Source organism: Anarhichas minor, unplaced genomic scaffold, assembly GCF_050575085.1.
Source record: "Anarhichas minor isolate MPS153535 unplaced genomic scaffold, ASM5057508v1 ptg000114l, whole genome shotgun sequence".
NCBI classification, from domain to species: domain Eukaryota; kingdom Metazoa; phylum Chordata; class Actinopteri; order Perciformes; family Anarhichadidae; genus Anarhichas; species Anarhichas minor.
In genome coordinates, this window is record NW_027466560.1 from 1422501 (window position 1) to 1434960 (window position 12460).

The window sequence follows — 12460 nt, forward strand, 5'->3', positions numbered from 1 at the left end:
GAAATGTCTGAAAATGAATGTGGACATGATTGATTTAAAAATGACTCCACTGTGAATTAAAGGAGATGTGGAAAAGTGCAGCCGGACCAACATTTCACTTCATTTCTTTTCCTCCAAAAACGACGTTTTATGAGGAAAACAAAGAGAAGAACAGCTGGACAAACAGATGTGCCTGCATCCAGTCTGAACATCACAACAGTGCTGGCAACACATGTCCTGTTGTTCTCCCACTGAAAACAAGCAGTTTGTCCTCTGAGGAGTACCGCCACGCGTCAATGCAGCAGGAAGTCCTCGTAAAAAGCTTCACTTGTCTTCCTCTGCTCCCCTCTGATCCTCTTCTGCTCGCTCCACGTCGGTACCTCGTCGACCCTCCACCTCCTCCTGCCTGGCCCTGACTTTGCTGGTGGCGCCGGAGCAGAGCAGGGGAGGAACTCTTTCGAAGTAGGCCAGGCTGCAGCAGGTAACGCAGAGGCGTTCATGCAGACTGGAAGCTCGCGATGAGAGCGAGAGGAACAGGACACCCTGGTTCACCCCCAGGCAACGAGGGGGGGGGGCAACACGGGGAACTGCTCAGGAGTGTGACAGAGACAGAGAGGTTAACACAGGAGAAGAAAGCTTAAATTACACCTGTTCACTTCACACTCTGCATGTGTCTGTTGGTGTGTTAAAACAATTATAAAAGTTCTTTAAAGTCAAAGCGCAGTGCACAAGCTGACTCATCTCAGGATGGAAGCACTTTGGTGTCCTTCGCTGTACGTTGATCTGCGCTGTCGAACAACGATGTTCACTTTGAAGGCGTGGCAGTCAAAGCTGTAATGATTGATTAACTGATTTCAGCCACACAGCGTTGATATATGCATTCATTGAGGAGTGGTGGCAAAATGTAGGTCTGATTATCAGCTTTGGTTTGGTCATCACGACGTCTGAGAGAAAACTCTGTTTCCTTAACTGCAAACTGTGTTTTTGACATCGTCATCCAGCCACAGCTACAACCGATGCACTGAGATATATCTGAGCGGGCGGCTAGCAGCTAACGGTGCTAACAGCACCAACAGCACTGGCAGAGCTTTGTATGCTCGGATCAAGAATTGGTTTCCTCTCACACTCTGGTGTGACAATGACAATCCTTCCCACTTGGTGAAGTGATCTTCAGGTCCGCCTCCGGAAGTCTCCTCAATAAACTAGACGCCATCCACCAAACCGCCGACCGCTTCGTCCCCGGTGCTCCTTTCAGCCCTCATGGCTGTAACCTGTACTCTCTGGTCGACTGAGAGGACTTAGTTCATTTATGAAACCATCATTGGTTAAAGCCCACACATCTCCACTCACTACTTAACATCTCCAACAGCAACAGCAGATTTACGCTCCAGCGGTTTCACTAACGTGGTCATTTCAAAATGTCCGCAGCGCCTTCGGCTGTTTCTCGTTCCGGTCTGCTGCTCCGAGCAAGAAGCACAACTCCACATCCTCACCGCTTCACCTGCTTTAGTAACTCGTTACCAACGACAGTCTCTGAACGTGCTTCTCCAGGAACACCGTTGTTTTATATTTATTATGGACATATTGTGATGTTGTGATTATCGTATGAGATTGCTTGAGATGTTTTATTTCGTCTTGTAGCAGCTGACCTCCTGTTGCTGCCTTTCTGGCCAAGTCATCATAGTAAACAATAAAACTGGTTCTCTGTTGATGTATCTGGTTAAATAATAATAATAATAATCACTTTGAATGTACTGGTACTGGTTGTATCAGAGGACAGTACGACCATCAGCGTGGTTTAAACTGCCACCCAGTCTTCCACACAACGACTTTCCCATAAAAGTAAACTGTAACACACGTTCTCCTGGATGACGGTTGCAGTTGTGAACACGTGGCTGAGATGGTAAACTTAAATACAACTAAAACACAACAACACTACCTGGTTGAGTTTAGTAAAACATCACATTTTGGCTTGAAATAAGTACGTTTGTCACGTTAATAAGGTCAATGTCTTGGGTGAAAGTTCTGTTTGTTCGACCCACACATCCAACCCGACCTCCTTCCTAACCAAGTACTCCACCATCTTTTATTACAAGTCTCCTCCTGAACCTGACTAAGTAGTTCTGTTGCCTGAACTGAGTTTCCTGTGAAGACGGTTTATTTTCTATTGGTGGAAATGGACACGTGTTGCCAGATTTCGAAGGAAAAAGCACAAAAAAAGAGGAGTAACTTTTTCGTACGATATCATACGAACTGTTGGGTGAGGATGCGTTTCACGGGAAAGGACTCTTTATGAGACCAGGATGAACATTGTTGTTCACATAAAGAAAGAATAAAGGACATAAAAGCACATTTATGAACTTGGCAAAGTGTTGGCATTCATCAAGAGGTGAAGAACACCAGAGCAACAGACTGCAGGTGTGTCGCCGGCTTACAGCTCGTACAGAGCGAGCACATCAGACGCAGCAACGACGACGAGCTTGTCGCGATTTCGAGGGAATGTCCGAGCCTGTCGTCTCCGGCCATCAGCAACCAGAGAGCAGCGAGGACACGAGGCTGTGGCAGGATGACAGGAGAGGAGGAGGAGCAGAGTAGAATGTTAAACATGTCCTCTAGACCCCAGAGGAGGAGGAGGAGGAGGAGGAGGAGGCGGCAGACTGTTCTCTCTATCTTCTTCTCCATGGCTCTGTGTTCTATCCCTCTCCAATCTCTCGTTTTCTTCCTCCCACTCTATCTGCAGCTTCCTCTCTTCTCTGGAGATCTCTTGTGTCGTTTTCATTTGGAATCGGTTCACAGTCGTCACTCTGTGTCTCTATCTAGAGTCCTCAGATCTAGTTTAGTCACTGGGATGTAATTTGCACAGTGGATGTAATGTTATGAGGATAAAGCATCACTGGATGAAGGAAGTGAGAGAAGTTCAACCTGTTCTTTTACATCTCAAGAGAAGATTGTCCCACATTAAAGGATATGCAGCATAATGTAAAGGCACTAAACATGACAAAGCAACTAAATGACACTTCTAACAAGTACAGAAGACAAAATGTGTTGAGAAACAGCCTCACTCTGTCTAAAAGTTCAGCTAACTTTTACCAGGTCATGAACCAGTCTCAGTGTAGTCCTGATCCTCCTCCTCCAGGAGCAGAGCTTCTCCTCTCTGCTGGAGACCCAGGACGTATTGCTGGACCCGCTGGAGGGAAGGGAGGCACCGGGCACCGGGGAACCAGTGCCCCCCCCCCCTGTATTACTGATTAAACAAAGAAGATAGGACATGTACATTATCGCACTTTAAAGGTGCTTTTTAGTCATATTCTTACCTTTGTATGATTCCAGTTTTTATGCTAAGCTAAGCTAACCATCTCCTGGTTGCAGAGACAGCGAGGATCTATATTCTTGCATTCATGAGGTTAATACATATAAATGCACATTTCATAATCTGATATTGGGGTGAATTAGTCGTTTGTGGGTCAGATGAAGAAAACCACGAGTTAAAAACAACAAAAGCAAGAAGCACGCTGCTCATGTCATCAGCCACAAATGGTGCAGGCAGCTGTGGGCCAATCGGTGACGAGACCGAGCCTCCCTCACTACATCCACATCAGACTACACTGCTGCAGCGGTTGTGGCCTTTCAAAGTTTGAAGTTTTTGACATTTAACTACAGCATCCCCAACAGGCAACTTAGTGTCATTTCAAAATGCCAGAATCCATTGTTCCAAGTTGCTCCGACAGGAGACCAAGTGATGTTCCCCCGAAACATGCTGACGCGGATGAACCGACAGGCTGAACCGGTTGCCACCACTTCTGCTCCTTGTGAGAGAACATTCGGTCTTTGAGTTTCCTGAATCACTCTTCCAGCAGACTCGACGCTGTACTGAACAATTTTGCATATCAGAGGCAGCGAGAGATAACGAACCAGGAATCACACCTCCTCCGTGAGTTAACCTGTGTGCTGTATCAGCCGCGGTGCAGCTGCATGTGTAGGACGGTGAGCTCCACATGTCTCACAACACCAACCATCATCTGATGCATTGATGCCGTCGCTCTCTTTAGATCAGGATTTGACTGGATGTAACTCATGATCATGTCTCGTGTTAAACAATCAGATGGGAATACTTGAATTGAAAGGTGGTGGGGAGGGTCTAGTGAAAGTTAAGTTGCATGATGGGATATGTAGCTTGACTCACGCTAAGGGCTAATGCTAACAATACATCTGCATCTGCCGCCTCAAATCTGATGATTATCTCATGAATCCATCTCGTGTGAGTTCCCAAAGTGAGCTCAGCTCCTCTCATCATGGTGCTGCAGCATCTTGACGCAGAAGGTTTCGCGCCTGGTGAATGTGAAACAGACCTGCTTAGTTTGGTCGACTGCTAACTTAGTTATAGCTCACCGACATTCACACCTGCAGCCTAATGAAATGGTGCAAATTCAGTTTTTTAATTATCACGGCCTGTGTCGCCTGGGAAACAATAGAATAAGAAAGAAAAGGACGTCATGAAGTCGTTTCTTCACATTCATCTGATTGAACATCGAGGTCTCTCTGGTTCCAGTTAGAGGAAGAAGCTTCCTTCCAGTTAAACACATTACGTGTGACTAGTGTAGACCAGCAGCATTCTATATTCCTCCACCAGGATTATAGGTGCTGAGTACAGAATGTTCTGGGTCAGTTATTGTTTATTATTATGAGCGGTTGTTGAATTCCCTTCAAAGACTCAATATTGTAATTGAACAGCTAACTCATTACACGTTTCACCTGTTATGAATATTATTGTTCATCTTATTACAGCATTGTAACTGAATATAAATGTATTTCTGCTCTTTTTGTATTTTAACTATTTTGTAATCTGATTTTGTGTTTTTTTAAATATCGTCCTAATGCCTTTCTACTGTTAAACACTTTGAGTTGCCTTTAAGATATTAAAAAGGACATCAGGAAAATACAGAAGTTACGAAATGAAATCTTGAGATTCAGCAAATTGACTTGTTCAAAATGTTTTTTTATTTTTTGCAGTGCGCTTGTTTTTGCGTAAAGTGCTGCTGCTGCGCACGGAACATCTCTCTCTCTCTCTCTCTCTCTCTCTCTCTATCTCTCTCTCTCTCTCTCTCTCTCTCTCTCTCTTCCTCACTCTCTGGTTGTGTCGATTTTTTTTTCATCCGCTGCTTCTAACCATCATCCACCCCCTCCTCCTCCTCCTCCTCCTCCTCCTCCTCCCCCTCCTCCTCCTCCTCTCTTCTCTCCACTTCTATCTCAGCTCTGCGAAGAAGAAGAAAACGCGGAAACCAGAGGATTGATGTGTTGCTCGACTTGAAATCTTAATATTTTTTTGGCGCACATGACCCCCCACGCCTGACAGCCTCTCCAACACACACACACACACTCACACACAAAAGAGAAAAAAAAGCATTGCTTTTGATGATTTCTGTTTTTTTATGTGATGACAGTCAGCGGCTGTGTGTGTGTGTATGTGCGCCCGCTGTGCTCCGGTCGGCCGTGATATAACCGACTAGGATCCGTGTTGGATGCTGGAGGAAGAGGCTCTGGCGCTCCGGGAAGCTTCGTCCATCCCTCCCGGTTCTCCTCGTTGCTGCGACCGGCTGCATGAGCGGTGATGCTCGGCCTCTCCGCCCGGATGCGCCCCTCTCTCCGCGGTGTGCCGTCGGTACCGCTGCCCGTATCCCCCTATAGCAGATTTCCTCTGTCGCCGGAGAAAGGTCTAGGGACCACATATGGAAACTGGGGATCAGAATTTTAGGAAAAAGGAAACCTAAGCGGGCTGTCGTTTGATTTTCTTAACTTCATATTTTTTTCTTCCTCTTTCTGGCTTTTTTATTTTTATTTGGAGAGAGGGGATACTCGTCCCTGGTTGGTTTCTTTTTTTCCTTCATCTCTTTAAGGAATGGCTGGTTTTCATGGCAGTCATGGTACCGGCTGATTATTTGGCATTATTCATCGTTGTGTCCTTGCTTTTGGGGGAGCGCTTGATTCTGCTGCTTTGAATTTGTTCTTTCATTTCTTTCAGCACATCCAGTCCTTGTGTTGTTTTTTATTTTTTTCCAACATTCTCCGGGCCCTGCCTGTCTGTCTCCCCCCACAGAATACATGTGATTCTTCAGAGATGAGCCTCCATAATTCACTGATCCACTGGGTCACATCAGTGTAGTCAGATCTCATCGTGTCATCATCTATTGGAGGTTTCTGCTTTTAAAAAAAAAATTGGGGCCATTTTAAAGATACCAGGCCGGCAACTGTGTTAGTCTTAACAGCCCCCCCCCCCCCCCCCCCCTCTCCACCTCCACACACCCCATGTTCCTTCATCCCCCCTTTCAGTATGAATTAATTCACACTGCGTGCATGCGTGTGTCCGTCCGTGTACAGGTGTGTGCGAGTGAAAGTTTAGCTCTGTGAGCGTGTGTGTGTGTGTGTGTGTGTGTGTGTGTGTGTGTGTGTGTGTGGAGAGTAAGGCTGTATGTGACAGAAAAATCAAGCGCTACATGCACATCATTCCAAACATCGCCGTGGAAGCTGTGAGGATTGTAAATAACTGCTTTGGTCGGCTCGGAGACGACCACAGAGCAAAATCCTCCATCTTCTCATCATCTTGGCCTTCTTTCTTTTCTGGAGTTTGACGTTTAGAGGCCTTCCAACTCAACAAAGTAGGCCTAGATCCCAGACCAGGTCTCTTGTGGGATCTGCTAGAAGCCTGTGTTTTTAGGTCAACACTTTTTTCTTTCCAGAGTGGGGCAACTTACTGCCACTCGAGGACTAGAATTTAGAAACCTTTGTAGCTGAGGGTTCTGTCAGTCCTCGCCAAAGTCTGTTTGACCCGTCTGTCGGGGCCAAACAGCCAAAAAGCTTCACCCTCATCTTCATTTTTTGGTTGCTGTTTCCACCCCAAAACCAACCATACGATTTCCCCCGAGCTCCCCTAATTCCCCCGCCCCCCCCCGCCGCCCCCCGCTACCGTCGTCCGCCCGCTGCTGCCGCCCACCCCCCGTTTTCCGAGCTGGCGTGGCGACGCAAACTCACAAATATTTACTTCCTGTACATCAAGAGGAAAGGGGGCCCCCCTTTCGTGGAATGCGGCAACATGGGGGTGTTTGACCGCGGAGTTCAGATGCTGCTGACCACGGTGGGGGCCTTCGCCGCCTTCAGCCTTATGACCATCGCCGTGGGGACAGACTACTGGCTGTACTCGCGCGGCGTCTGCAAGGTCAAGAGCACCAACGAGAACGAGACCAGCAAGAAGAACGAGGAGGTGATGACGCACTCGGGCCTCTGGAGGACCTGCTGCCTGGAAGGTACTGAAGAAGACACGTATATATTATATATATATATATATATATACTGTATATACACATGCACAGATACACCAACAACACTACGCGCAGGCAGATCAATTCCTACATGCCCACACACACTCACACACACTCACATGCCCACACTTATTCTGTATGTACTGCATCCATTTCCACTCATGAAAATGGTCTCTCTGTAACCTACACACACCTCTGCTCTGTTCTATCTATCCATCTATCCATCCATCCATCCATCCATCCATCCATCCATCCATCTATCCATCCATCTATCTATCTACCTGCATACTTCCTTCTCCCTCCTTGCAATCTGTGACATCACATCCTTCCTTTAAAAGCAGAACAAGTTCCACTCTTTTGTGTCACAATGATTTATTTTATTAAAATCCCATCATTGCTCACTCCTTCACTCTGAAGAAGGAATCCTTAACCACAGCGTTTACATGTTGAGCAATGACTGCAGCTTCTTCCCAACAGGTGATTTGGATGGAACCTCCCGTTGCTTATCTCGAGTGTTGGGTGTGTGAGTCCGGTCCGTCATGGCCGGTGTACAGTTTGGCCCTTTCAGTCCTTTTTTATTAGAGAGCAGCTCGGCTCTCTAAGCAAACAGCCACACAGGACTCTAGATGACACGCATGGTCCAGCCCAGCAAAGGAACACAGCTGACTCACGTGGCATCCGGTCCGGCTGTAAGCTGGTAAATTGTCTCCGTTTCACATTCTGCTAAGAAAGGATCAAAGGATGTAAACCTGGAGAACTGTCTCCAGCAGTGTGCATTTAGATTGGTGATCTTCAACCGTAGCGTAGTGTCTAGTGTCACTGAGTCAGTCAACACCTGCTGTTAGAATGCGTCTCCACATGTGTCGCTCTATTTGCAAATAAACACTTCCTGTGCCTAGTCTGCCTCAAAATTAAAAAGAAGAAGAAGAAATCTAAATTGCCCAAGACACATAAGATGTCAGACATCGTGGGCAAAGTCAGTGGAAGCTTTTTGTTGAGTTGCCTCTTAAACTGAATTCTCTGGTAAGCGGTGATGCCGGGCTTTTATTGTGAAAGGTAGGAGCGGAAGCAGTGAATCTGTAATCTGCTGCTGTGGACAATAAATAGTATTTCCTGGTAAGTTTAGACACGAATTTGGGAACCGACTTGAGATAAAGGAGGAAGAAAAGGAGAGCAGCTTTTATTGTCCTGCTACGTACTCGTCCGGGGGGTCATGTGGTCAAGTGGTGTGAGTGATGGGATCACGACGGGTCTTGGTGGTCGATTCCACTTGTGTTTAGAGCTGTGGCATGAGATGCATGTTACTACCAGGTGTGAACTGGGTCACATTGGGGTCCGACTGCACCACATGCAGTCTGTGGGCCTTGGTCTGAACCAGCACCTGGTTGTATGAGGGACCTACAGGTAAAAATGTTCACGTCCCTCCTTGGACTTGGAGCTAAAACTGCAAACCTGTTTGAACTTTTGGAGTTAAGATCCCGACAGTTGTATCTGCGATAGAAATGGTGTCTGTAAAGAAAGAGGTTTGTTTGGGAGCTGAGACAGATACGAATCTAGTTTTAAAACTGGCACAGAATGACGTCGCCCGACAAAACATATCAGTGTAACTAGACAAAGAGCAGTGTTGGGTGTGTGCACGAGACAGAGAGAGAAACTTAAGCTTCAGATAACACTGAAGTTTAAAAGTCTGCTGTGTCTCACAAGGATAGCAATACAAGCAAACACACACACACACATGCTGCAGAGTGTCACACACACTGTGCGCTCCACCTTCATCCTGAATCACATAAACCTGCCCCAGATTTCACCCGATTCACAGGACACAGCCGCGTGCTGACGACATCGTTTCAGTGCATTCGTGGTATTTTCTCCCGTGAGTCAGTTGGTCGTCTTTCAGCCGTCGGCGCGAGAATAGAAACAGTTTTTGAGATGGTGAACGTGGGTTCATGAGAGTAGACGGAGAGAGAAACTGTGACACAGCCACCTTCGATGTTCCATCACAATCTTTACCTCCAGATAACGATACCTGGAGTTCAATATCTGCCGATACCGACTACCAATCCAATACCAGCGCATTGAAAACTAATTATATCTAAATCTACATTACTTTATATTGACATAGAGATAGATATGCATGTGTATATATATCTTACATACTGTGTTCTGTTGTGGTTGTTTGCATAAAAACACAGAAATCAAATGATTAGGGAATAAAAGATTGTATTTTTATTCATAATATTTGTTTAAATGATGTTTAATAAGCTGCTTAGAGAAGTTGAACTGGTGTTAACACATCGTGTTAAAGTTATAAGTTGCCTTTGCTTAATACTCATATAAGAACATCAACGCATCATAATGTAGCTCGATGCTACCTCCGTTAGCGTTCGCTGTTCGCTCCGTTATTTGGCCAAGTGGGACTGTGCTGCCCACCGGATGCTAACAGCTAACAGCTAACAGCTAACGAGCTGATTTCAACACAGATTTGTAGCATAGTCAGGAAAGATAAAAGGGGGTGCACGAGTGTTTCACCACAGCTGTGTAGTACTAGTTTGCACATGTGCAGTACAGATTTGGTAGCGAGTAAGTGAGCTGATTAATGATATATTAATGTGATAACAGACCGATCCAGCATGTCAGGCTGTGTCTGAACAGGTATCGGATCAACTCTACCAACAGTGTCCAGCTTTGGTTTACATGTGTGCTAAAAACAACATGTATGTGGTAGAATGACACACGCTGCCGAGTCAACACTCTAATAGTTTGATGCACCTACTCATGTGCTGTGTGTGTGTGTGTGTGTGTGTGTGTGTGTGTGTGTGTGTGTGTGTGTGTTTACGTGCACTGACTCCTGACTCCCTGTTATTGTGACGTGGCGGTGTCACATCGGTTGGTCCTCTCACACACCTGTGCCTCGAGGCCTCAGCGTGGCTTTAACATGTGATCGGAGGAGATCCTCGCCTCGCCTTCACGTGTGATCACTTAACGACGTCTTCTGCAACACGTCGACTACATTCCCAGATCCGACACGGCAGAGTTCAAGGAAAGCACGTGACATTTAACGGTTGCATCTTAACCTGTAAGAAGTACTTTTGTCAGCTGGTCTCATCTGAAGATGAAATATAACTCCTAAACTCATGCTGTTGCCGATTTTTTTGCCTATTTCAACACTTTCCACAGTTATTATAGAAGTGTTACATTACATAACGCTCTCTTCGAGCAGCAGTCGTTGTCTCATATCGTTGTCAGTTGGCAACGGCTTTATGAAATTCAACCCTAAAAATCCCAATCTGTGCAATCCAGCTGATGTTTGGTTCCCTTGTGTTGGATCCGAGTCTTGTTCAGGTCCAGACGGGCGACTGTTGGTATCACAGCATGTGCAGGTGAAGCTGGAACATTATAACAGACAGACAGCTGATCACTACCGTCAGTATTCATTCACTGCCCCAGACATGTTCTCAGCGTAAACTACTAAATCCTCATTCTGTTCCAGGAGATAACTCAGTTCAAAAACTACACTATATTATTTATCAACATTTAAACACAAGTTTGATTACTCTTTACATTGTTATTGATGCTTTTCAAGCTTTGTGGAGGCCTTGCCCCCCCGGCTACATCTCTCACCAAAACTGTGTCAAATCACCAACACATTTGTCGGCTACATCTCTCACCAAAACTGTGTCAAATCACCAACACATTTGTCGATGTGAACGCAGTCACGCCGACTCACTCCATGTGATATGCTTATTTTTTTGAGTGGCTTCACTTCTTCACACTCTTAAGCTCGCTCGCTGTCCTTGGCACCGGAGGATTTTTTTCAAACGGTTAAGAGCAAGAGAGGAATCTGAGAGAGAGATCCGGCTCCCTGTGTGCTTCAGAGCCACAGTTTGCTTTATTGCTGCGTGGTGCAGAGAGAGACAGAGAGAGAGAGAGAGAGAGAGAGAGAGAGAGGGAGAGAGAGAGAGAGAGAGAGACAGAGAGAGAGAGAGAGAGAGAGAGACAGAGAGAGAGAGAGAGAGAGAGACAGAGAGAGAGAGAGAGAGAGAGAGGAATTGGTGTTGAGAAAGAGGAAAAAAAAGAGGGAGGAAAACAAAGAACAAGAGAGAGAGAGCAGGGTTTTTCTGTCACACCCCCTCCGGCATCCTGTGCTATCTTTAACACACAGGCCTACGGTCTACCTAACCTATCCTGCCCCGGCTCTCAACACACCACGTCATGGTGTGTGCTTTTATTTGAATGCTCGGGACGGGATGTACCGACTCTGACTGACGTGTCGTCACAGCGACACGATAGCGTCACAAAACAGAGAAATACAGAGATCACACATGACAGTTTCATGTTGAGCCAGCAGATTTGATTTCGGCTTCATGCTCAGGCCCGTGTACTGACGTTGTGGACGTTTTGAGCCTGTGTGTGTGTGTGTGTGTGTGTGTGTGTGAGGCAGGCTGTCTCAGAGTTGGAGTGCATTACGCCGATGACATTAATTATGCTAATAGCCATCAGCTCCCTCAGCGTTGCAGTGCTGATCGTCAACAGAGCCTCTTTATCTAAAGCTCCGGCTACATGATGTGCCAGCACAGGAAGTAACTAATTACATGGAGTCAGATTACCCCAAAGATAAACGCCTCTTTATCTACAGCTCCAGTTAGTGGTCCGGTGGATGGGGAGAGCACAGATGACTTGTAATCTGATAACTGAGGTAATCAGGAAGTTAACATCACATGATCTCACTCAGACATGTTGTAGGTAGAGATGGGGACCAGCTAATTACATGGAGACAACACAAGGCTCCATTAGTCGAGCATAAACTCACGACATTTCATATATGTGTTGCAGGCGATGAGGCTCTCAGGCTGTTCAGAGCACATGTGTGTCAGTAAATGAGAGTCAGAGTCAGAGGACATAAAGTAGGAAACGGACCGTGTGAAAGTTTAGATCTGTCCGTGTTATCTACAGAGGTTCAAATGCACCTTTAGCCTCTAGAGGTAACCTTCAAGGTTTCTCTTGTGGACTTGTGAGAACATTAGTTTCAGTTGGATTGAGAATTAGAACATGAGTTAAATTAAGGAATAACTAGCAGTCTTATGAACGTACAGAAGATGCTGTGAAATAGCCTCAATGAACACAACGGTTAGGGGTTAGGAGTTAAGGGTTAGGAGTTAGGGGTTAAG

At 46.1% G+C, this 12460-nt stretch overlaps 1 protein-coding gene across 1 annotated transcript in view; it reads left to right on the forward strand.

Annotated features, from left to right (window-relative positions):
- Positions 1-7006: 7006 nt before the first annotated feature.
- Positions 7007-12460, forward strand: part of cacng2b (calcium channel, voltage-dependent, gamma subunit 2b) — a 51067-nt gene continuing 45613 nt past the window's right edge. Inside the window, exon 1 of the mRNA XM_076082973.1 lies at positions 7007-7277. Coding sequence (XP_075939088.1) covers positions 7067-7277 — 211 coding nt within the window. The 5' untranslated portion in view covers positions 7007-7066. The remainder of the gene's footprint in view (positions 7278-12460) is intronic.